At 32.8% G+C, this 26,498-nt stretch overlaps 3 protein-coding genes across 7 annotated transcripts; all 3 read left to right on the forward strand.

Moving 5' to 3' along the window:
- Window positions 1-339: 339 nt before the first annotated feature.
- Window positions 340-10,183, forward strand: Jhbp2 (Juvenile hormone binding protein 2). Of its 5 annotated transcripts, none has more exons than XM_036377697.2 (7): window positions 340-473; window positions 985-1,107; window positions 3,101-3,219; window positions 3,305-3,426; window positions 7,976-8,109; window positions 8,221-8,373; window positions 9,751-10,183. In XM_036377697.2, exons 1-7 carry the CDS (start codon window positions 464-466, stop codon window positions 9,903-9,905), a joined length of 816 nt encoding a protein of 271 aa, XP_036233590.2. In that variant the 5' UTR covers window positions 340-463; the 3' UTR covers window positions 9,906-10,183. The 5 variants fall into 5 exon arrangements, with proteins under 5 accessions (XP_036233590.2, XP_069967768.1, XP_036233591.2 ...); XM_070111667.1 differs by having other exon boundaries at window positions 369-942; window positions 1,021-1,107; XM_036377698.2 differs by having other exon boundaries at window positions 377-473; window positions 988-1,107.
- A 3,437-nt stretch (window positions 10,184-13,620) lies between these two features.
- Window positions 13,621-16,648, forward strand: Jhbp3 (Juvenile hormone binding protein 3). The gene is made up of 5 exons (XM_014238777.3): window positions 13,621-13,847; window positions 15,305-15,396; window positions 15,468-15,705; window positions 15,799-15,932; window positions 16,045-16,648. The coding sequence occupies exons 2-5, from the start codon at window positions 15,321-15,323 to the stop codon at window positions 16,344-16,346; spliced, it is 750 nt and encodes a 249-aa protein (XP_014094252.3). The 5' UTR covers window positions 13,621-13,847; window positions 15,305-15,320; the 3' UTR covers window positions 16,347-16,648.
- Window positions 16,649-17,394: 746 nt separating this feature from the next.
- On the forward strand, window positions 17,395-26,073 carry IKKbeta (I-kappaB kinase beta). Its single transcript, XM_014238776.3, has 6 exons — window positions 17,395-17,723; window positions 22,919-23,325; window positions 23,404-24,438; window positions 24,499-24,686; window positions 24,756-25,172; window positions 25,298-26,073. The coding sequence occupies exons 1-6, from the start codon at window positions 17,612-17,614 to the stop codon at window positions 25,356-25,358; spliced, it is 2,220 nt and encodes a 739-aa protein (XP_014094251.3). The 5' UTR covers window positions 17,395-17,611; the 3' UTR covers window positions 25,359-26,073.
- Window positions 26,074-26,498: the final 425 nt, after the last annotated feature.

Consider the following 26,498-nt stretch of genomic DNA (forward strand, 5'->3'; position numbering starts at 1 on the left):
AAAAGTGGTCAAACAGCCATAATATATACTATACAAACATGCGTAAATATATGCACGCACATAGGCATATCTACACATATGTCTGAGCCTAGCCATTCTTTGCTTACTTTCAACATTTCTTTGCTCTACACTTTCGGCTCTTTTAACTTAATTCGAACTTGTTGGTAAACCCCGATGACCGTACAGGCACATGCACATGTATATGAGTATGTGTAAATTCTTGCTTATGTATTGTGCCCCACTGCATCATACAATTTTGCTTTCTCTACTTGCGCACGTTATTGCCTTTTCATTTTGGCTTTCTGCATTTCTTTTGCTGCTATCGTCCGCACATAAAAAATGGACGCTTTTGCCTCGACACTTCTGGCAACACAACCTGGTTAAAACACCTTGGCCGACAAAGTTTCAGCTCATTTGTGACCGAAACCGCGTGAAAGTAGTACGCTGCCGCGAATCTCCGTAAATGAAAAAAAGTATTTAAGAAAATAAAGAAGAAGACAGAGTAAAAAAAAGTCAAATCTGACTAACCATTCGTTATAAAAAAGCTACACACGTGTGTGTGTTTCTTTACTAAGAATTCTTGCCTACGACTAACTAGTGCTGGGAGCGCTTGAAGCGTTCTACATACATATATATAAAAATATACGTACTAATATATTTTGTTGTGTGTTGCGCTTAATTTTTAAAGTCTTGACCTAATTTTCGTATTGCTGGCATTCCAGTGATATATTTTATTTTTCTTGCTTTGTTGTTGTCAATATTGGCCTTCGAAGAAACGCCGCGATTTCGTGTCTCAAAGTGAAATTGTTTATTACTTAAGTTCTGTGAAACGAGCGCCAGTTGCACTTTCGCTGGCAACGATCGCTCGAGAGACGACAAACACTCATCTCTGTAAAGACGGTACACCTCGAATTGGTGCTAATTGGGATCACTTTTCAAGAGGTGTTAACTATTTTTATGCGTTTTTTTTATCTTTTTACAAAGTAGCTAACACTTTTACTTTCCGCGCGGTGAAAATAGAGTCAATTAATATGTTTAAGCTTGGTTTAATTTCGATTTTAACACTAATCAGCTGGATTGCAACAAATGCTCAGGACGATGTGCAACGTAAGTGTTAAACATTTTTTAAAATTTTTGGAGACAATTTGATATCTCAAATAAAACAAACAAAAAAAATATATATTTTTTTGGCACCAAATATGTATGTAGCAGTTATTTATTTGCTAAACTAACAATGTTTAGTTTGAAACTTGAGTTTTATTTTTAATGAAGTCAAAGTGATGCCAACCCAAGAAACAAACTCTCTAAATTAGCGTTTCTAGGAAGCTAATAGTTTTATGGCGAATGTACACATGAATACAAACCACTTGAACATAACGATTTTAAATTACAATAAACGCTTTTTTCCATTACTTTATGTTTCCTTTTACGGATTTTTGCACTGTTCTGTGCGTCTTAAAAATGTAAACTCAGGGTTGTCTGCTTCAGTAGCCATACGCAAATCAAAACTATAATCCAGTAGCCTTATGTATATATCAGAAACCGTAAGCATTATAAGTTTTAATTTAAAAATCACGTACTAATGACTACACATTGTGTTTTACGATTTTCTTTACCGACAATGCTTAATTTTGATTTTTTTTACAATAAATCATAAATAAATATTATTTTTGAGCAAAAAAAAAGATTTTTAATCATTATTTTGAGCAAAAAAAAATCAAAATCAAATGATTATATAATATAATTAAATAAATTATAATAAAAATAATCATTATTTGTGATTTTATTTTTTTTGCTCAAAATAAAATTAAATTTAGATCACAGGTTCCTTATGAAGTGTTTTGCTAACTTCGTTGCATGCTCTTATCTCTTTTGTAAATAACACTAAAATTTGGTAAGAAATTATTATTTCGATGAGCTCGTTGCAGCTACAATCGTATTTGCCGACAGAAATTACTTTTTGAATAACTTTCATGTTTCGAATACGATAGCAATAAAATTTGCAATAGTCTTGCAAGCCAGGACATACATATATCCTGTGTGTGACATTTCAAGACCCTAGCTCAATACTCACACTCGATATTATTTTTTCTAACTTTTGGAGGGGCGTGGTTACACCATAACATAAATTTGATCCTCGAGATTTGTTCTAAAAGAACATGTAAGGATGTTATCAAAAACGTTCATAAGAAACCTGTGATCTTAATTTAGTTTCATTTTGAGCAAAACAAATATAAATCACAAATAATGATTATGTAATATATTTAAATAAATTATAATCAAAATAATCATTATTTGTGATTTTTATTATTATTTTTTTTTTTGGCCAAAAATAATAATTATTTATATTTATTGTAAAATTAATCAAAATTAATCATTATCGGTGAAGAAAATCATAAAAATCCGAAATTAAAAAATCATCATGGAAATGTTAATTAAAATCGTCGAAAAAGAATTAACATGACGTTTTTTTGTATGTCGATTCTAAGTGCTTGATTTTTTCATTTAAAAATCGCAAAAATAACCGTTATTTCGGTCCTTGCTATATATTTATAGATGAAAAACGCAAGGCTTAGTCTGTTTTTTGACGAAAAGTGTTGTGTCATTATTCTAAATACAAATGAATATGTAATAATAATGGCAACTGTCACCTTTGCCATAAACCTGCAGAAAATACTCAGAATTAAACTCAAAAGCTCATTCCATGCGCACAAATTACTTAATTAAAGAAAATGCTTGCATGCTAAAAATAAACATCGCAAAAAGCCAATAATATTAGAAAATACCTAATATTTGTGGGTATTTAATATTTATTGCGTTTTCTTTTGAGCGTTTTTCAATTAAGTGCATATATGCTTTTTTATTTTTACTATTATGAAACTGCAAACGTTTTTGTTTTTGTTTTTCTATTTCGTCGTATGCAAATTTATTTCGTGTGCACTGTTAGTGTACGAGTAATTTCCGACCGTGTTAGCGTTTTAGTGCTCATAACCGTTACTTTGTGTCGTCAAAACATCAATTAATGCTGCTGCACTTTTTTATAATATGTTTTTTATTAAATTTTTTTTTGCTGGAACTTGTTTTGTTTTTGTGCTTTCAGCCTATTTTCTACAACAGTGCCCGCGCGATGAGGAATACATTAACGAATGCTTGCGTGACAGTGGCAATAAATTGGTGCATTACTTGCGCCAGGGTGTACCTGAGCTGGATATTTATGACGTGAGTATCGGAAGCTTACACCCACCAAAAGATTGCTTTATCAACATATATGTATATACATATGTATGCGTTAATGTACTCTTAGATCGAACCGGTTATCATTGATGAGATTGGTATTGTGCTGGGTAGTGGACCTGACGGTTATCGCGCCCTCTTCCGTAATATACAAGCATATGGTGTTAGTAATATAACTGTAACGAATGTGCGGTGAGTATAACTACAAACTAACCAAAGTCTTGCTTCTTGATTTGATATCTCTACACAGTACTAATTTTTAAGCTAATCGACCGAGTAAATTACATTTTTAACTTTGAAAGCAAACAGACAACAAAGTTCCAAAAGGCCCTCAAATATGTTTTAATTTTTGTGTTTCTTAATTTTATTATGCTTTTGGAACTAGTGAGCGTATATACTTACATATATAGCTCTCATTTCCTTTTAGACAATTTCGATCCTTATTCTAATAAAAGGCATATTTATAAATAAGAAATTGTGTTCCTAGGATACAGATGCTGCTGATTTTTAGTGCCACCATAAACATTTTTAGCTGCAAGATTGGTTCCACAGTAGTTCCTTTTTAATATTTATATTTTATTTATTTTTTTTATTAGGTGTTATTAAAAAAAAAAAGCAAGCAGTCCTACCATCCACAGAACACGATTGTTTTTGCGGAGCTACAGAATATTATATAAAAACATATTCTAACCCCTAGATTCTGGTATAAACGAGTATATGGTGTTCTAACCCCTAGATTCTAGTATAAACGAGTATATGGTATATGGCTAAGCATGCCGCCAAGACACTAGAAGAAAGCAATATGACACTATTTTCTGTCCAAGTTTCCACCAGGAAAGACTGTCGCTAGCTGTTTAAAAAAAACACTGTTATTTTTTGTTTTTGTACATGCGTTATAAACGTAGTGCACTTTTCACTAACATTATTTTTAGTAAAATATTTTCTTTTGTTTTTTTAAGTAGATTTTAATGTTCGCCTAAAATAATTTCTTACGTATTTCCTTTGCATATAGAAGTATGAATTACTTAACTTTTAATTCCTGACCTGTTAAAATATTTAGACGGTTCTGCACTTTTATGTAAAAGTTAATGAACAGTGCTTTGAATGTATTTTGCGTGCTCTCAAGGTATATAAACCTTATATCATGTCATTACGGCTTAAAGTTGCGAAATTCATTTTAAATTATAGAGAACGGGAGTTTGTGGTTAGAGAAAAAATTGTAGAAAAAAATCTTACATAAACATTTTGCTTTTTGTAGAATTTATTGACTGGAACATTAAACAACAATCGGCTTTGTTAGCTAATATTTATAGGTTAGGTTAGGATGTGTTAATAGGCCGATCCTGTTACAATCGACAATAGCGATTTCCGTTGAATAATTCGACAAAGCTTTAAAAAGTATTTAATAAATTTAAAATTATAATATAATTTAGCACTACATTCGCTACAAAACATCGATACACATTACGCAAATAGAAAGTGTATCTTAAAGCAATTATATAATAAAAGATTTACTCAAAAATCAAATCGGCCCAATGGTTGATTTTATAGCAACAGAGAGTGCACCAAAGCACTTGAACCTATTAGTCACAAGTATTTTTAATATGGCAATCAACCATAAATGGCAATCAACCATAAAAAGTTTGGTATAATAATAAAATAATAAGTTTAAATAATACGTAATAGAATTAAAAGGGTTATTACGATGGAAATATTCATTAACTGCTTACTTGCCCATGTCTCAAACAACGAGTAATTAATAGTCAATTACTTTTTAACATTTGACATGAATTCTCTTTAATATTATATCAAACATTTTATATTTGAGCTTTTTAATTAACTCTATGATGTGAGTAGCCTTAACTCATAAACTATTCGGTTGAACATGGGGCAAAGTCAAATGGTATGCTATTTACATCCATCAGTCAGAAAGTATTCTAAGGAGGTATTCTAGTCTAACGACATGAATTTTAGGTAATTTTCAAAGTGTTGTAAAAAAAAGGCAATCAATATTTTTACTCAGTTATTTATTAATGTTACAAGAGTACAGAAAAAAATTTAAAAAAAAGTTTAAAATTTAAAAAACTGGCTGCTGATGAAGTGGGGGGTCTCAAAAAATTGGCACATGAGCATACCCATGATTTCAACCCTCCTAGTCATCTGAAATGAAAAACCAAGATTATCAATCTGCAATGATGTTGCAATTGTATAAACTAGCAATAAGTAAAATAAAAACATTTTTTAACAAAATGGCGACTGTTTGAAAAAAAACAAATTTTTCTACCATTATTATTTATTTTTTCGTATTTTTTAAGTAAAAATTGATACTCCAGAGAGGTCTATAAAAAGATTCTCTAAAATATTTTAAGTAAGTACCATTATTTTTTATTTTTTAGTATTATTTAAAAATAGTAAAAATTTAAATTTGGGGATGAGTCTAGTTCATACTCGAGAGGGGTCTATAAACAAGAGTCTCTGAAAATTTCAAATAAATCGGTACGGTAGAGCTCGAGAGAAATCGTGGGTACCGTATTGAAAAAGTCTGGTCTGAGAAGAACACATTTCAAATTTTGCGTAAAGTCTTTCGTTCAATTAGATCCAGCCGAACCAGTTTGGAGGCCGGCCAGCAAAATGTCTATATCTTCGAAAATAATTTAAATTTTAAGTTAAAAAGTTAAACATTGAAAATATGAAAACAAAAAATCGATTTTTTTGAAATTCTGCACTAAAATATCCCCCTAAAAATGTTCTAACACACTTAAACAGTTGTTTTCTAATTCGGTCCAAAGTACGGGAAATATGAAATTCATAGGCGCATTTATTTATTCAAATTTTTGCACATGAAAATCACATTTAACAGAAAATCGAGCACTGTCATCAGTGTATGTAATTACGATACGAAAAAACGACAACTCAACTATACATACTATATTTGCAATAAGCTCCCACTAAGAAACTTAAAGGTGGTCATACTTGTACTGGTCCACGGTGACGACTTCACTAATAAACTACATATTAGTTTTCCTTATTGCTAGTTTACATATCAAACTACATACAACATATATGTATATGTGTAGAACGTGTTTACGTAGATATGCTGGCGTATGGTTAAAAATGAGGTAAACACTTTCATACATGTAGTGGTGTTTATGACAGCGTATGTGATGTTTATCATACGCCATCGCAAACTGAAGCTCAGCGGCCAAATTTTATTTACCCTGCGCCTGCTGGCATTAACGACCGTCGCGTGTAGTAAATTAGACATTAAAATGATTTGTGAGCACAAACCAGTACCTTTACACACATTCACATGCGAGCTCAAAATCGTACAAAACACATTACATACACGTATTTGTATGTATGTACTTACAAGTATATGTGTATAGAATCTAAAGATGTTGCTTACAAATTACATAAATGTTGATTGCCACTGCATGTGGACTGTGAGTAAAAAAAACACTGAATATGTATTGTATAAATAAACAAAAACATATAAGAATCGGAACACCAAAAATATACAGCAACAAAAACATTTGCAACGCCGGTGTTTCGCTGCATGCAGCAGCATTCAAGGTTAAAAGCGTCAAATGTTTAAGTCGTTTACGCCTTTAGCTCCAACGTCGACTGCAACCAATTGAGAAATTTGCTAAATTGTCATTTGCTTAGCACTTTTTGGTGCGACTTGAAGTTGCATGCAACCGTTTTTTTGCCGCTATGTGTTGGTATGGCTAGTTTACATAGTGCTTGTGTATAGAAACAGCTGCTTTGCCAATTTGTATCAAGGTGAAGAGTACAGCGCCGACAAATTTGGCACCGTCTCTTCATTTGTTTTGCGTGCGTGTTTATATGTATGAATGGGAAACATTGAAATGTCAAATGCAATTGTTATATACGGCTGTCATTCACTAGGCCAAGTCAATATGACTTAGGTCATGGTATACGGTGAAGCTCAAGTCTTTGTTAACGGACTTGAATAGTGCTAATAAGTGATCCACTCTTGGATGTGTGTATGTAAACACATACATATGTATTTGCTCAATCGGGGCTGCTGTTTGAGTGAGAGATTAATGTTTTTACTGTTTTACTATTAGCTACTTTTTTGTACTAAATTAGCTGGTTTATATATAGATGTTATATACTGGAGGTTAAGCTTTAAAATAACCGTTTTTTTCTGCAAGACCCTAGTACAAAAGAAGTCATTAGTAGAGCGGGGGGGGTCAAAAGCCAAATGGTATTTAAAAAGAGCTATCGTTAACAGAAATGCCTTGTTCGTCTAACATTGTAAAATTGTTTTCGATTGTCTTATTAACTGGGTACAGATGAAACGGCTGGAGACCTATAAAAGACCAATAAAAGACTCATAAAAGTCGTTTACGCACATTATTTTAGATGATAGCGGCTTTCATCATATCTTTCGAATCGATATAGCGCATTCTAAGTGCGAAGACAAAAACCAAATTTGAACAAATAGAACGTCTTGTAGCAGTTGCTCTAAAGATGTTTGCATACAAAAAGCAACACCCAATCAAAGTTTAGCCACCTCATTCTCCTATTTGACTGTGGTCTTAGAAAAATTTACTGAAGCAAGGTAGCAAATTGTATTAGACACTTTCCAATAGCAAAAATTAATTGCAGATATTATATAATAACTATTTTAATACACCGATATTGTGCATATTTAATTCAATGTACATACTTTTATGATTATTTATAAATGTTACGCCATTCTCGTTTTTTACAGTTCCGATTTGGAGACTTTACAATTCCAGTTGACTTGTGAAATTCCACACATTAAAGTACGTTCGCAATACCGCTCGACCGGCGTTTTGATTTTGGTGAAAGCCTCAGGTGCTGGTGATTACTGGGGCGAATATGGTGAGCGTCACGTTTTATGCTTTTAAAAGTTAAATATTTATGCTATTTTCACTTTTTCATAAATATATTTTTTTTAAATATATTAATTTATTATATTGCATTTTACCTTAGACGGCGTCAAAGCAAAAATTTATTTCAAAGCCATTCCTAATTTGGCTGACGATGGACGCACATACCTAACAGCCGATCAGGTTAAAATGGATTTCAATGTAAAGGAAATCAAAATGGGTGTGGATAATATTGCTAATGGCAACACAGTGATACGTGAGTATACCACAAATTCGGCTTTGTGAAACTACACGCTACGAAACAAAAAAAGACCCCAGCAAGTGTTTTTTACAAAATCATTGTAAACGGTATTGGGTACTGCCCGAACTAGCATTTAGGCTTCACACGGCTATGCAGAGAAACTTTTTAGATATTTCGCCTTACATTTGATTTGATTAATTTCGAAACAATCGCTTGTGTGATTAGCTCTTGTACTTTGTGTTTTCTTGAAAATAAAACAAAATCATGCCTAAGCAAACGCCGCTTAAGAAAAGACGAAAATGCAGCCGAAATTAAAGCAGAGTTTCAACCGTCATTTAGTAATGGTATTTCAACTCGACCAGTTCAAAATCAACTTAACGAGTTGCGAATGAGAAAAATAAAGAAAAATTGTTTAAAAATAAAATTCTATTTTCTGACGAATCGATTATTATCAAACAGTTCGTCGCAGACGTGGTGAACGATTTGCAGAAAAGTGCACACTTCCTACTGTGAAACATTCACCCTATATAATAGTATGGGGATGCATTTCCATGTATAAATCAGAAGCAATTTTAATAGTAATGCGCTCAGTAAACATTGAAAACTATAAAAATATTTTAACGGAAGTGGCACCCAGCTTGATATACCTAACTGAAAAAAAACCAAACCCTATTCTTTAGCATAATTCTGCACCTTGTCATCGCGCTGGCTCGGTAAGTTACACAATGAAGAGTTTTCCCTTCCGTCATTTCTTGAAGTTAATTCATTAATTTTGACATTTTAGATTGAAAAATTAAAGTAAGTTTTGGGTATTTCTTCATTGGTTTGGCCAGGAAACAGTCCGATAGAGGACGTATGGCCCCTAATAACTGCTAAAATGCACAAAGAGAAACCCACTACAATGTTTGAATTGAGGCAAACAATAGAGGAGGTGTGTTTCAAAGCAGTAACCACCGAATATTTAAGCACTCTATACGAATCCAACCCAAAAAGTGTTAAAAGTGCCATAAACGCTAAAGGTGGCACCACAAATTAATAAAGAGCTATAAAACGAGTTTTTTGTTATAAAATTTAATTAAAACGTGCATACCAAAAATTATAATATAAAAATACTTTTTAAGTAAAATATTATTGTCCCCAGTATAAGTTTGAAAAAAGTGCATTATTTTAAAAAAGAACTAAATATTTTGATTGCGGCTTATTTTTGTTTTGCTGATTGTACTTTAATACTCTACAAGTATAACAGCATATTTAGTGTATAAATTATTGTACACATAAAATGTGCTACCAAAAATTTATTTATTTTTTATGAAGTGCAGCATACATAGATATGTAATAAATTACATTGGTGTGAAGTAAATGTTAACACGTTTGCCCGCTTTCTCTTTATAGAGGCCGCATTGAATCTCTTCATCAATTCCAATGCACAGGAGTTGCTGAAGGAAATGAAACCGGCGCTACGCACGAAACTGACGCTGGTCATACGCAACTTCATGGATCGGATATTCGCAAAAATACCGCTCGACCAATGGATCAATTTGAATTAGTAGTTGCAGTGAGGCTGGCGCAAATTCACGTAAACTAATGAAAAATCTAGCACTTACAAGTTAATTAGCTTAGCTGTAATTTAATATAATCTTATATTAGTAATTAGTCACACTTATTTATTTCAATAAATTGTATAAGATATTTAAAGATAATCGTTTTGAACTCAAATTGTCACTATGCGATAAAATAATATAATCGAAAGAAATGTTCAGCGTCCGCACGTTTATAAGAAAATTACAGTTCCACAAATAAATGTAATTTACTACTTAGAAATTAAGTACGAGTTTTTTATTCATACATACTAGAGCTTAGTTAATTATTTAGAAAAACAGCAAACATGTTAAAAACCATTCAGCTGCACGAGAATCGAACTTTTCAAGAAATCATGAAATGTGGTAAAGCTTAGTGAAATTAAACCGATTTCACAATTTCTTTGCGGCAAGGTAGCGAATCATACGCACATACAAGTACATACTACATACAACTGATATATCTACATATACATATATATATTCAAACTATTAGTTATTACTGAGAAGTGTATAATATATATATAATATATACCACAAATTTGAGAGGTAAAAAGTGAAAAAAGTGAAAAACAGCAATATCTGGCTAGTTTTGTGCATGAAGCGATATCTTCAAACAGATTACAGCATTTGTGTCATTTAATGTGTGATTTGAACCGAAATTACCATAATTTCATATCAACTGTCAACGCATAATCTTTAAAATTCGAGTAAACAATCAACTTTGCACACTTTGTGCGCATTGTATTGACAGGAAGGCGTAGCGAAAAACGAACGTCGACTGTTGCGCGATCACTCAAGCACGCACACACCGCACACATGTTATAAAAACTAATCGCTGAGTCGTTGAGGTCTGGACGTTTAATTTCATTTTTAATAATGCGATTTGTATTAAGATTTGTATTTTATGACTCGCAGACTTAAACGCATGTTGTTATATAGGAGATGAGTGGTGTGAAGCGCTCATTATGCCAATGAGTTTATTTTTTTTTTTTAAGTACATTTCTTAAACATCGCTTCTTTAGGGAAATTTTATTCTTTATATTTTTATTTTTCTAAGTTGCCACGAAGTTTGTAACACAAGTGTATACATACATATATAAATGATCAGCGTGACGAGGCTTAAAAAACCAAATTATCTGTTTTTTGTATAACGTACGTCCCCACATACGTATAAATGGTGACACCATAAAAGACTCATATATCGGACCGTGGAACAGTCCCCACATATAAAGTATATATTATACGAACTAATCTCTCAGCTTTTGAGTTATCGAACTGAAATTTTGTACACGTAATTTTCTCATCAAAAAGCTCCTCATTTGTCGATATCGCACCACTATAGCATATAGCTGACATACAAACTGACCGTTCGGAATAAATTGCTTGTATGGAAAGCTTATTGACTAAGGCAACGGTACAATCTTCGAAGAATCGGTTTAGTTCGGACCACTATAGCACATAGCTGCCATAGAAAGGGGTCGCTCAAAGTTCTTGTCAGGAATCTTTTGTATTTGTGTAGGGTATTATAGCGTTTCGTTTTTTCTTGTTTCAAAAGTACATTATCATATTTGAACAGGGATATAACCTTTCTTATTTCTGTTCAAACGGTTACTTCAAAAAAATTATGCAATAAAAGTAAATTGAAACAATCAAATTTATTGACAATAACAATAACAAACTTGTTAATTTTAAGATCACTTCTTATATATTATACAATATATATATATATACTTACTTGTAGTTATGCATGCTCAGTAAATGACAACCAGCGCTTTTCGTTAATAAACAACATCAATTTTCCGTACACTGCTATATATATTATATTTGAACTTGTGTTTTCTTGTATAATACATTTTGCAATATCAGCCACAAAAAAAACTTATTTCGTACTTAATTATTCGGAGAAGCTCTGAAATTATAGTATTTAATATGTGTGTTGACAAGCAAATAATAGCAGTCATCGTGTGCAGCAATAAGTGCCCTTTCATCAATTTGGGCATAGAACATGCAATTGCATGAAAACTTGAATTCGGGAAATATATATGAATAAGTTTCATTCAGAAGTTGCGATAAAAAGAATAAACTATTGGATTGCGTTATATGAAGTTTTTGAGCATTACTGTTAATATGCCATAACATAAGATTATATGACAGTTCTCATAAATACAAAAGGTGGCTTTAAAACCAGCCAAACATTCAGTAAGGCAAATACACATAAGTGTATTAGTTTAGCAAATTCAGTTTTTGAGTATATCTGCAGATCCTGGAGTATTGAATAGACTTTTAGACATATTTCGGATTCAAACTGCATTAAAGCTATAATACCCTTCACAGTTGCATTTCGTATAGCATAAAATCAAGTATATAAAAAATCTCTATCTTGATTTTTATCGGTCAGTTTGTGTAACAGCTATATGCTATAGTGTTCGGATCTGCACAATTTCTTCAGAGTCAAATGAGCAGCTTTTTGGAGAGAAAGGGACGAGTGCCAAATTTTAGATCGATAACTCTAAAACTAAGGGGCTAGTTCGCGTATATACAAACAGACAGACGGGCATGACTAAAACGATTCAACTCGTCACGTTAATCATTTGTATATTTGCTTTACAGGCGTTACTCCGACGTTTCCTGCTGGGTATTACAAACTTGTTGTTCAGTGTATAATCAATGGCAAGCAAATAAATGTTACTCATACGCCCTAAAAGCCCAGACAATTTGGGCAAAACAGCAAACAATAAATGTCGAACATAAATACTCAAGTACTGTATCAAAAGTTCTACTCCTGTCGATTATATAACACATGTCAACAGCAACCGTTAACAAATAGTAAAAAAATAAAAATTAACTATGCTGAAAGGGCACAACTGCAACATACCACTTTGACAAAACATGAATGAATTAATTTAGAATTTGATTATAGACACTAAATATTAAACACGAATAGAAGTTTCGAATTTAGCAGCCATAGCTTATGAAGCATGTGCATGTGCATACTTAATTTTTCGCACACCAACGCATTTTACGTACACATGCATACTGAATGCTGTGGGTGGGGTCTGCTCGACTCACAAAGCTTCCGTTCAAAATAAGCTAAAACGACGAAAGGTAACAAACTTAAATCAATTTGTCAACTGTGCTGACAGCTGCAAGCACATGCATACTTATGCATGTATGTGTGTGATGAGCGCAGTGGAGCGTCGAATGCGATGGCTCTAACATGTATGCATGCAGTTATATAACAGTGGAGGCTGCAAAAATGTTGTAGTTATTACACTACATACTTGTTAAATGCTTACTAAAGTTCAGTTAGGCACCACATACATATGTATGTATATATTATGTGTAAAAAAATGTTATATATGTATGTATGTATGTATATTACTTGAATGTCAGCTGCTTTAATTTTGGCTACCGTTGCGGCTGTTATTGTCCACATTTGCACTGCCTGCTTCATTGTCTGTCATCACCTGCAATCACTACAACTTGTTCTCCACTGCTGTTACGTATAAATCGATATATGTACATATGTATTTATTACAACTATGCACAATTATGTGTGTATAGTGTACGTCTCCTGCCGCAGCGTAATATGCGGCTCTACATGCTAGCTGATAGTGTGGTCGACGTGCGAGCCAGCCCACTGTGACGCGCTTAGAACTTCTATAAAAATGCAAAATCACAGAGCTGTTTCGTTTCAGTTCATTGCGGCGTTCTTTCAGACGTGTTCTTCTCAAGTATAGCTCGCACTCAATGCGGGTTATATACAACACTTAGTTCTTTCTCGTTTTCGATCTTGCACAAACTAAATATATAATAAATTGTATTTCTGTCAATTAGCCAAAAGCAGTATATAGTTAAATCCAACCAAGGACACAAAATAATTTCATAAAAACTATACAAATTTAAAAAGTGAGTGCTGAAAAAAGAGAGTGAAAGTGCCTGGCAAAGTGATGAATGAGTTTAAAAAATTAAAGATATATTATATTAGGATAACCGATATAAATTTCAGTAGATAACTGGTACGCGTTGGATAGCGAGTGTAGTTAGCATGAACATTTAAAATTGTGGACAATTTTTGCAACTCATAAAACGGGGGTGTGATTCTTGATTTAAGCTCATAAAGGATTTTACATAAAAATAATATTTTGAAATATTTTGAAATCTATTTGTTTGTTGAAGATGAATTTTTGAGATTTTGAGATTAGGTTAAATAATCCAAGAGAAAACTCACAACTAATGGCGCATGCTGCTGTAATGTAAAATACTTGAAAAAACTAATTCAGAGAGAAAAATGTCGAGCAAAAAATGCCCTATTTCAATAATTTTTTTTTTTTTTCATATAAAAAATGAAATATATTATTCACACTTTTTATTATTCTGAAGATACATATTTGATAAAGATTTTATGAAATTTTCAAAGGAAAATATTCAAAACTCGGTCATTATGACGTCATTTTCGGCGTCCCTCGGTAAATAGCTGCTTACGCGTTGACAGCAGAATTTTTGACAGGATCATCAAAAGTAAAAGGAAAAAATACGTGTTTGAACTAAGACCATTAACTGGCTATTGAACGGAGAAAAAACAAACAAAGTGAAAATTGTATTTTTGGCAGATGTTTAAAAAAACGCAAAAACTTCTCGACGTTTTTTGTTTTTTTAAATAATTGTAATTCAACACACAAACAAAGTTCTTCGTGCAAGACTTTGTAAATTATATCTCAAAAACCTGTGTATAATCTTCGTCAAAACAAATTGGTCTATAAATTAAACACTGTGCGATCAAATATTAACATTTGCAGTTGCGATAATTTCTCTTTAACTCCTTATTTTCGAGTAAACCGGGTTCGTTTCCCGTTTTTGAGTACTTTCGCCTAGATAAAAAGCTAGAATTCAGTTACATGGACAAATAAAAATTAATGTTTATAGTCAAAAAATACTCTACCACTTTTTTACAAATATTTTTCGTGAATGATTCGTCTACTATGATTAATTTCCACTTTTTCTGACTAAAAATTCCATGTGATACGGAATTGAAATTAAACGGCAGCTACAATTCCAAATATTTGTGCCCCAGTAAATGTTAGAGTTTGTCTATTAAAATAAACAATCGATGACAATAATATACTGTTAGTTTCGATTACAAACATATAACCAAAAATCCGAAATTAATCGCCAGACTTGGTAAATAGGCGTCTTTGAAGCACTGCGATTGAATACGATCTAACGGTACCATGCTACAATATAAGTTGCATTCAGAACTCTTGTTGTTAAGAAAGATTATCGTTTCAAATACAGATCCTAGGATTTCACACAATAATAATTTACGATATTTACGCTAGATTAATTCAGATCTACTTATATTTCAGCTTAAACACTTCAACAATGGAACCAAAACACTCACTATTGACCATTGCGTTCATTGCAGCGCTTGTGTGCCCCACATTGGCAGCCAAAATGCGTAAGTGTTTTTTTTTGCCTTTTTTTTGTGTTTGCGTTAAAATTTGAAAACATTTACTTTTCATTCCATAGCTGATTACATACAAATATGCCACCGTAATGATCCAAAGATAGCCGATTGTGTTAAGGACTCAGTACACTCTATACGACCACATTTGGCAGATGGTATTGCGGAGTTGAATGTGCCCGCCATGGAACCACTTTTGATTGGCGACCTAAATATATTAGAAGGTGGTGCCAACGGTATTAATGTTAAAGTGAGGAAACTTAATGTTTGGGGTTCATCGAATTTCGAAATCAAAAAAATTAGGTGATTATAATTATTTTTATTGTTTAATTGGTTTGTTGTTGTCAGTCCTATTTTTTAATTATATGCATAATTATTTTTGGTGTAATACTTTAGAGCCTCTGACGATGCTAAACGCTTTGATTTCGAACTGATTTTACCATATTTACATGGTGAAGGCAATTATAATATCAATGGTCTGCTGTTGGGTTTAACATTACGTGGTAGTGGACCTTTCGCAGGAAATTTCAGTAAGTTGCAGTAACAACACATAACTAACATACATCTATATGCATATATACATAGTATATATAAATATTTAAATATCTGAGATATGCTAATTATATTCATTTTAATTTTCAGCCAATTTTTATGCTTTTGTGAAAGTTGTTTTCGATGTAAAAACTATCAACGATGTGGAAATGATTGGTCTCAAAGATTTAGTTGTGAAAATTCGCACTGGCAGCGGAAGTATACATTTACAGAATCTATTTGGAAATGATAAAGCGCTTGGCGATATTATAAATGAAACTATTAATCAAAACTTTGAACTCTTCACCAATGAAGTTATTCAACCAATCGAACGCGCTTTGGAGAAGAGATTTAGCAACGTGGCAAGTCAAATCCTAGACAGCTTCACCTATAATGAACTGTTTCCCGTTTAAATGCGCAAGCTCTAGACTTTAAGCCATAGCAATGTTTGTTCACTTCACTAAAATAATCATACATACATACAACTTAATTTTTATATCTAGTGTATTTAATAGATTTGTATTTGAAGTGAACACGCGAACTTCCAAAATGTTTTGTTTTGCTTGTTTATCGTAAAAAAAGTATATGTACATATGTAACCGAAATTATTAGTGAATATCTACATAAGTAATAGCAAAAATTAATATTATGTGATATGTAATAATCTGTTAATATAATGTTATGTTATAATACGAAATAAAAGTAATCATATGCATGGACTGTCTTCTCTAAATATAGATGGGAAACATATTCAAAGTTAAGGGTTATAAAAGGTTCATCTTAATTTCCGGCAAAACTACGAGTGCTATGAAAAAAAGTAAAATTGCAAAGTCGGATGTAATAAAAGGGTAATTAAAGAAAATATAATATTTTGTACTAACATCTTTTTCACATAAACTCAAAATTTATGTGAAAAATTAATACAAACAATTCTTTAGTTTTTTTAATTTCATCTTTTACATATTTTTTATTTAAAAAAATGTGGTATACACTTACCTTTTTATGTCTCAAACACACTGTATTATTAATTATACAAAATTTTTTTCACCTAATTTTGACTTATTATCTTAGAAGCACCCGAATTTTCAAACGAACATTCTCACCTCAAACCAGAGAACGTATTTTACGTTCTCTGCACACCGTCAGAGAATTTACGTTCTCTGACACCGTGAACCTTCTCTATAATTTATATTCTTTAATATACGTTCTATGGTTGAGTGTTAACAATCATTTACCGTTATAGACATACCATTAGTTTAATTAATAATATTAGAAATATGTATTATTTCAGCAATACATATTTTATAACATTGATTAACAAATTATTTACAATGATTTTAGAAGTTGAAACCTGTTGATATGTTGGCGTGTTGGCAACTCTACTATCTTATCATACACGTATTCTGTTTTGATTTGCCGTTTCTTATTTTGACATAAGTAGGTTCATTCGTTATTTTACCAGAGAACGTACATAATATACGTTCTCTGATTTTACTTTTGACACAATGTATTTGTTATTTTTCCACAAGTGAGTTTTTAATGTGAAGTGATACGGAAGTAAAGTAAAGTTGTTTGGGGTTTTTATTTACCGTCATATAGTGCTTGTTGTACAGTTAAAGTTTTAAAAAGTAAACATAGTGTCGTGTGTGTAAACAATTTTTCCGAAAATTATATAAAAATGAATAATACTATGGGTTCCTTTGGGCAATGGCAGTTCAAGCGACAGCTGGGCAGAGGTGGATTTGGAAACGTTCATTATTGGCGGAATGGGGAAACCGGTGAAGAAATTGGTATGTGCCTAGCATCGGTTAATTGGACCGAATTAGGGCTATAAATTCAAAACCAAATTTAAACATACATACATGTGTATGTGTATGTATATGTTTATTATTAGAAATTAAAATTGTTTAAACAAATAGAACTGAAGTTTCGTTTTACTTCAATCTGTAATATATAATAATTATTTACAAAAGTATATTATGAAGCGAAAAGGGAAAAAAAGAGCGCGAGCATTAGTCAGCCTATCAATTCTGAGAATTCCGATTTGTTGGAAGTTAACGGGGGGAGGGGATGCCGGCTTGTGGTTGGTTGCCCGTGTGTTGAACGTGTGACGCCAGCGTATCAACACAAATTGGTTTGTAAAGTATTTATAAAATTTAAAAGATACATATCGTTTGCTTACTGCAAAACTGTCATAACTCGATAGGTGAGTTTTGAATTAATTATGCCGGAATGCACATTAACTATAGCTTGATATTGTATCAAAGTTTAATGCTTCTTGTTTCTGAGTGAGAAATGTATATGCCTTTATTTTTCCGCAGAAAGTGGGCGAATATTGTAAACTTAAAAAGCCGTAGTGGCAAATTTTGAGTTATGACAGTCTTGCAGTGAGCAAACTGAACAAATGGGTTTGGGATTTAGTTTCGAGTTGCACAGAATTCGATTTGATATATATTTATAATTTCAAATAATTTATAGCACTATAAGAAGTTCTTATATAAACATGATATTATAAACTCATTACAATGCGGCACATTTTTGTGTTTGATAAATGCATAATGCTTATTGATATATAAATGTTCGTATCAGTGTTCATGCGTTTCTACGTACATACATATGTATGTACATATACAAGTAGAAAGTTATGCTTTGGCACTTCACCAAAAAGACTAAAATAGTTCTTAACTTACCCGGCAGAGTCTACATTTTCTAGAAAGAAACATTTCCAATTGTTTAGCTAATATCGGCGCCGTTTATTTTTTGTTAAGCAGCCGCGCTATAGATTATGTACATTTATAAGAAGTAAGGAAGCCTATGTTCGGGTGTAACCGAAGATGTTATACTCCCACTTTCCAAGTATAAAAACCGGGTAATACTTACAGGTGTTGGCAAAACTTTATATTATATTAAACAAGAAAAATACGTTGACTTCGGGCCTTTACAAGTATATTGATTTTAAGCGATACATACACAGCAATATGCCACAATGATATGATCTGAACAAGTTGCTCGGAGATTGTTGCGCTGCTGAGATAATATTCTATATAGTATTTACATATATCAAATTTACTGAAGTTATGTTGTCAAATAAAAAAGTTTTCCACAGAAGAACATGTTGTTGTTGTTGTAGCGACAAGGAAGAATATGATTTTGATCGGTCAGTTTGTACAACAGCTACATACTTATACCATATGTTATTGTGAACCGATCTGAACAACTTGTACGGGATGCAAATGCTCCACTTTACTAAAAGTCTCTGTACCAAATTCGTATAGTTTGGTTTAATGGCATTTTGTGGGCTTGGCAGTGGTCCGATTTTACCCAACTGCAATTCTTACTTCCTTATGGTGCCAAAATAGATGTGTACCACCAAGATATCTCAATTAATACTCAAGTTATCGCTTTCACGTAAGGACAGATCAATAGTCACCCGGACTTGAACACGACTTGTCATTATGATGACTCCACTTGTACATCTATCTCGATCAGTTTTAGTTGTTACAGAAAAACCATAAGTGAACAAAACTATTATACTCTGTCGCAAAATGTTGCGAGTGTATTAAAATATATGCATAGCATTTGAATGCATATAAATGGGCATGCGTCTGCATACATTCTTGATACGTGCTTGTTTTCAAAATATGTTTGTGGTTAGCGAATTTATTTGCCGTGTAACGGCTCGAAATGGAAATGTTGATAAGAAAAGGCAAATATAAATTTCCAGGAATAATATTAAGGCGATTGTAAGTAAATGGTTTCGTGATAAAGTGCTTAATACTTCTTGGTTCAATAAAAAAAAACGTTAACTTCGAAGCTACTTGTATAATACCTTTCACAGAACTTGATTCCGATCGTTAAATTTGTATGGCAGCTATATGCTATAGTGGTCCGATATCGGCCGTTCCGAGAAATGAGCAGCTTTTTAGTGAGAAAAGGGCAGGTGCAAAATTTCAGAACGATAGCTTAAAAACTGAAGGACTAGTTTGTATAAGTATATACAGACAGACGGACGGACATAGCTAAAGCAACTCAGCTCATCATGCTGAACATTTATTTTTATATTATATAGGGTCTCCGACGTTTCCTGCTGTGTGTTACAAACTTCGTGGCAAACTTAGCATACCCTGTTCAGGGTATAATAAGTATATACTTATCGTGGTAAGCAAAACTAGCTATTCTGTTTTTGTGCCTTGGATGATTTGTAAGCAATTAATAAATAATATTAATGTTTACATTATGTACAAAAGAAAACCTTAAAGAAACTGCTCATGGCTTCACCAATACACACACATTTATCATGTCAGTACTGTCGGTCAATTTATGCGTCATTGACTCTCACTGTTATTTTTTAAAAGAGACCCTTATGATTTACATATATTGTTTACTATAGCTTTACATATGTAAGAATGAAATAACTGCATAGTACTGTCACCACTGACAGTCAAATGAACAGTGAAAATAAAATGACTGTTAATGTTTATGATTTTACCAAAACAAAATTTGAAGCTGAAAATTTTACCCCAAGCCACTAATAATAATTTGATTTTATAAACAAAACTGAATTTTTCAAAACTCATTACAATATTAAAGCTATGTAAATATGTACATATGTGTGGTATATTAAATATTGTTTATATTCACATGCAACAATAAACAGTTTTCACTTTCATACATATGTATGCATATATATATATTTTATATAAACACAAATACGTGGCTGCAGATCGGTTGTCGTTAGTAAACATATACAGTAGGTCATTTTGTTAAAAACAGCCACCACTTCTGGCAATTGTTCACTGTATCAAGTTTAGAATTGGTACAGAAAGATTAACCATTTAACTTCATATACACGCAAAATCAAACTTGACTCGGAGGGTTCCATTCTAATTGCGCGCGAAACCCGAATCAATAAAAAAAATTTTTTTTTCTTATCCTTTTTAATCTTCATATGTAGTTTATCACGTTGGCTGCCAGTGCCATGCAAAAAATACACAATACACATGCGTTTTGAATTATAGGCGTGTATCACCGTTGATACATTGGCAACTGGGGATGGCTTTTCGTTGTGATCACCGGTGAAGCACTGGCAGCCAACGTGTTAATATGTCGATTAGTGTGTATTTGGAAGCTAATTTAATTATATTAATTATTTATTTAAAATATGGAAATTTCGCCTAAAAGTGAACGGGTTCATGCCCATTGCTTACTTTTTTCACATATTCACATGTAGCACTTTCGTCAGTTTTAATCGTTACATGTGGAGTGGGCATGCTTATTAACCGATTTCACGATGTTAAAGTAGTAGAAAAAAATGTAACCATTAAGTTTTGCTTGGTATACAATCAATGTATATAAATATGTATAGAGCTTTAGTAGAGTCGGAGATACATATGTAAGTACCTACATACATACATACATATATAAAACTTACTAGAGGGCACTTTATAGTTTTTCGCTGAATAGCATTTTGTTGGCGTGACGATTTTGTTCATTATACCTAGAGAGGGGTATATTAAGTTTGCCACGAAGTTTGTAACATCCAGAAGGAAGCGTCGGAGACCCTATAAAATATATACTTACATAAGTATGTACATATATCAATGATAATCGTGCCGTGCTGAGTCAATTTAGCCATGTCTGTTTGTATACATACTTATACAGCCACACACATTGAAAGTCGGGCAAGAATTAAGCAAAATTTCTAATTCTAATTTGTAATGAAAAAAGATATTAAACTAAATTTTTCTGTATTTTATTACAAAAAGTCCTACGGTTAGAAACCAATAAAAATATATACTTAAGTTTTCAAAGTAACGTAAAATTAACCGCATGAAACAAAAACTGCGCTAAGGCTACTTTTTCGCTTTCGCATTGAAAGTCGTACAAGACGTAAAAAATAAAAATATTTAAAATTTTGCAAACAAATAAATTATTTTTAGTTTTTTGTCGCACCACCCTTTTGATTTTCTACTGCTTACAGTCTTCTTGGCATTGATTCAACCAGATTTTTGCATACATTCGAACTAATTTTGTTCCACTCCTCTTGTAAGGCATTCTTCAACTGGTCCTTCGATGTGCACATCCTATTCTGCATGCTGCGTCCTAATTCGTCCCACAAATGCTCAATAACATTAAGGTCGGGACTTTGTGCAAGACTCTTGATAACTTTTGGGCAGTTATACAACAACCAACTTCTTACATCAAGCGCCGTATGTGTTGGTTCGTTGTCCTGATAAAACTGAAAGTTGTCTTCAATACCAAGTTTTTGCACGCTTTCTTTCAAATTGTTTTTCAAAATCGCCATATACACATGTACATATATATATGTTTATTCATTACGCCATCTATAAAATGTAAATTTCCAACTCCTGAAGCTGCCATAAAACCCCAGACCATCACTGAGCCACCGCCGTGCTTCACTGTTTTCCTTATATTTTTGGCTTACGCCACTCTTTATCTCTTCCATCCGCCCGACTTTCAATGTGAGTGACTGTATGCGCTCAGTTTTTGAGATATCGATCTGAAAATGCACTCGTGCTTTTCTCCCCAAGAAGCTGCACATTTGCCGGATACGCCGATCAGAATCCAGCACTTGTAAGGAAAGTTTTTCATTTGACAAGATATTCTCATGAACTTTGACATAAATTATTTCCAAAATAACGTTACAACCTGCGAACAAATTGTCCAATTCGGATTACTATAGCATATAGCTTCTATACAAAATGAATGATCAAAGTCAAGTCCTTGTAAGGGAAGACTTTTGTACAAGTATCTGACTAGATATCTTCACAATCACAATTTAACATGGACTATTGCCTTAGGCGGTGGTGCAATCTCTGAAAAAATGGTTCAGATCGGAAAACTATAGCGTGTAGCTGCCATACAAACTGGCCGATCAAACTCTAGTACTTGTATGAAAACGTTTTTACCGAAGTTAACCTATTTTATTGGCTTTTTTCTTACATCCTTTTATTCGTTCTTATAGCAACGAAAATCGTAAAAGAGAATCATAACCTCAGCAAAGATGAAATAGCCAAACTACAACAACGGTGGCGACAAGAGAGCGAATGGATGAACCAACTGCAGACGATTTACATAGTGCGTGGTCTAAACGAAATAATTGACAAGCCATTTTTAGAATATCTAACACAGCAAAACGCCTGGCTACAGCTACAGCCCATCGTCATGGAGTATTGCAATGGTGGGGATTTGCGTGCACAGCTATTGCTAGTGGAAAACACAAACGGTTTAATAGAATACGAGGTACGCGAAGTTTTACTGGCACTACGTCATGCAATTGAATTTTTACACACGAAATGTCGTATCGAACACAGAGACTTGAAACCGGACAATATAGTCATACATCACATTGGCAATCGACGGTTGTACAAGGTATTTACTATATCTTTACACAGCTGTAATTCACTTAAACTGTACTAATAAATGCATTTATAATATATTCCCACACAGCTCACTGATTTCGGCTTTGCACGTAGTACTAGTGAGAACACGATGCTAAAAAGCATCGTCGGTACAAGAAATTACGTTGCGCCAGAGGTTCTAGATACGGCTGAATATAAAAATACCGTTGACTACTGGTCGATGGGAGTAATTGCATTCGAATTGATCTGTGGCAATCTGCCTTTCATTCCTCATCAACAGCTATTTAATATAGTAACAAATATACGAAAGAAAAAGGAAAAATGTATTGCCATCACGGAGGATTTCTATGAAAATAGATATGAATTCAATGATCATATGCCATTTGAAAATCGCATGAGTACTGTATTCTTAAAATCCATCGAAGCATGGTTAAGCACAGCATTAGATCAAAACTACAGTACGCGCGGCACACGTCTGTCACCAGTGACTATGAAACGCGTATTAACATTTTATAGTGAGCTGGACTCGATTTTATCACAGAAAGTGTTGACGGTATTTTATTTGCCAACCTTAACATTTTACGCATACATAGTCACACCGGAGATGACCTTGCGCAATTTTAGAGATATTATTAAGCGAGATATTGGCATAGAGAACTTCATTTGCATTTTTCCAACCGGTCATCCACGATCTGAGCTTTCACATACTTACAAGCCACTAGATTTTTTTGTGGAAGAATGGCAAGATACACGCGATGCCAATAATCCGCCAGTGATGCTGTATATTGCGGGTATGGAAACGGCATACACTATACCTACAGCACATATTCCTTTATATATAAAAAAATATTTTAATGCTAAAATTGAATTGCCTGAAAGCGTTTTGAAGATTATCGAACAAAGCACACACTTTTTGCTCAGCAACGAACAACTTCAACTCGAGGCGTTTGTCTGTGGCTTAAAAGAACAAGCACTCACCATTGAACACCAAATATTCCACTATAATACTGACATTAAAGGCAACAAGTTAGAACACTACTTTCATGCGCTCACAGAAATGCATGGTCGTGTAGAACAGTTTGCCATTGGCATTGAAGCGGCGAAGAAAACGTGTAACATGCAGGTGAGTGTCAATTATTTGTAACAGCTTTAAAACTTTCAAAATCATACATATAATTTTTAGGGTGAAAGATGTGCAAATTTCTTTAACGATTGGTTTGCTAAGGCGAATAAATTCAAAGCAGTTATGGCCGATTTAGAGGCACTGAAAACCAAAGTGAACAGATATTACAAGTCCGGATTGAGGCGCGCTAAAGAAATGGCGGTCAATCCAATTTTCGATGAGCTAAAAAATAAAGATGTATACAAACTGTAAGTTCTCGGTCAGGACCAACGTTTTCAATACCTCATTTATTTAATGCCTTTTCATTTGGTTTACAGTAAAGAATTTAGGCAACACCTAGGTATTATATCGAAAGAACGTTTGGAAGCCTGTAAAACTGCTGTGTACGAGTGTCTAAGCCAGAGGGAGAAAACAATTATGTGCGAACATTTAAAATTTGCATATTCCACCATAAATTCGGTGCAAAAGGAATTTGCCTTATTGCAGAGTATCGTCCACAACAGTTTAAACCAGTTAAATGAAATGCGAAACACTTTATCGCAAAGTACTGTAGAATTTCATAAAACGATGGTTGATTTGTATATAAACGGCAGTGCACACAATAACTATCTGTCACAAGATGGAGATTCGGCAACATTTGTGAATGGCACTGCTGGCTTAACGGGCAGCATTGACGAATTTTTCCAGTTCCCAGTGCAATCATTAATCGAAGAAGCTACGGTGCGAATGATGCAGTAAGTTTTTGATTTATTTGTTTATTGTACGATTCTATATACTGTATATATGTATATGAACTTTTGGCTTCAGTGCACTTTTAACGAATTGTAATTTTTAATAATTATATTACTATTTTTTTCAGAATGGATATAGACGATGATGTTAACAAGAATAATGATCTCCCAGCTACCATATCTGATTAGCCGACATATTTCGTCTTTTTCAAAACGCATTGCTCCGAAAATATAAAGAGTGTTATTTTGATATTATATATATTAGCTAAACTTGACTGATTGTGATAATACATTTATTTGTGACACATTTTAAAGTTTATATAATACGCTTTAAAGTATATAAATTGTGTATAAAAGCACAGCTGCCTTGCAGTAAAAGCTAAGTAACAAAGTTTACTACCGAATTTAAGAATGTAATTTAAGATAGTCACAAAATGATTAGCACATAAGCACTTTCACAAAGCCTTACTAATTTTGTGCAACTAAACTAAAACTTAAATCAAAGTGATTTTATAAATATCTCATATTTATAAGTTATGCCATATTTGATGTCCATATGTTAGAAATTGAATAATTTTGAAAAAAAAAAACCAATCATATTTTGCATTTAAGATGCCTTTAACTTACTTAGCTTTAGTGTGATATAAAGTTTTACCAAAATCTGAAGCTGTTCCACCGCCTTTGTTTCTTGTCACTTGCAAGTGTACGAAATGTTGGGTTACACCCGAACTAAGCGCTTCCTCATTTGTATTTAATATTAAGCCTTTTTGCATAGTAAACAATTTATATGTAACTGATCTATTTAAGATAATGTTAAAGTCAAAAGTTATTTTAAATCTGTTACAAATAGTGTATGCATATATTTAAGAAAAAACGTTAATAAAGTCTATTTGACCAAATTACTTACTCATTGAAAGTTGAATATGTTTAAAAATAAAATAAAGTGTTAACTTCGGCTGCACCGAAGATTTAATACCACTACTTATATCTTTATATAGATTTCGATGGGTCAGATTATAAGGCAGCTGACTTTGCAATAGTCTATGCAAAAAAATATTCCATTAAACGATTCATAGCTGTTTGTTTTATCTAACGGTTATTGCATAGTAGCAGCTATAAAAAAAACCGGCTTGGAATGTATATATTTTTTATTTAAGTTGTAGAGATTTCGACGAACGTAAACTTTACCTACTTTTTATAAAAGCAGATATTTTGACGTGGCGAATTTTTCGATTGCATCTTTTCAGATATTAAATCAAAATAAGTTAAAGAAGTATATAATTTATATCAAAGAAATTATAGTGTTTTTGAGCCATAAAAGGGTTAGTT

This window comes from Bactrocera oleae, chromosome 2 (genome assembly GCF_042242935.1).
Source record: "Bactrocera oleae isolate idBacOlea1 chromosome 2, idBacOlea1, whole genome shotgun sequence".
Classification (NCBI taxonomy): Eukaryota; Metazoa; Arthropoda; class Insecta; order Diptera; family Tephritidae; genus Bactrocera; species Bactrocera oleae.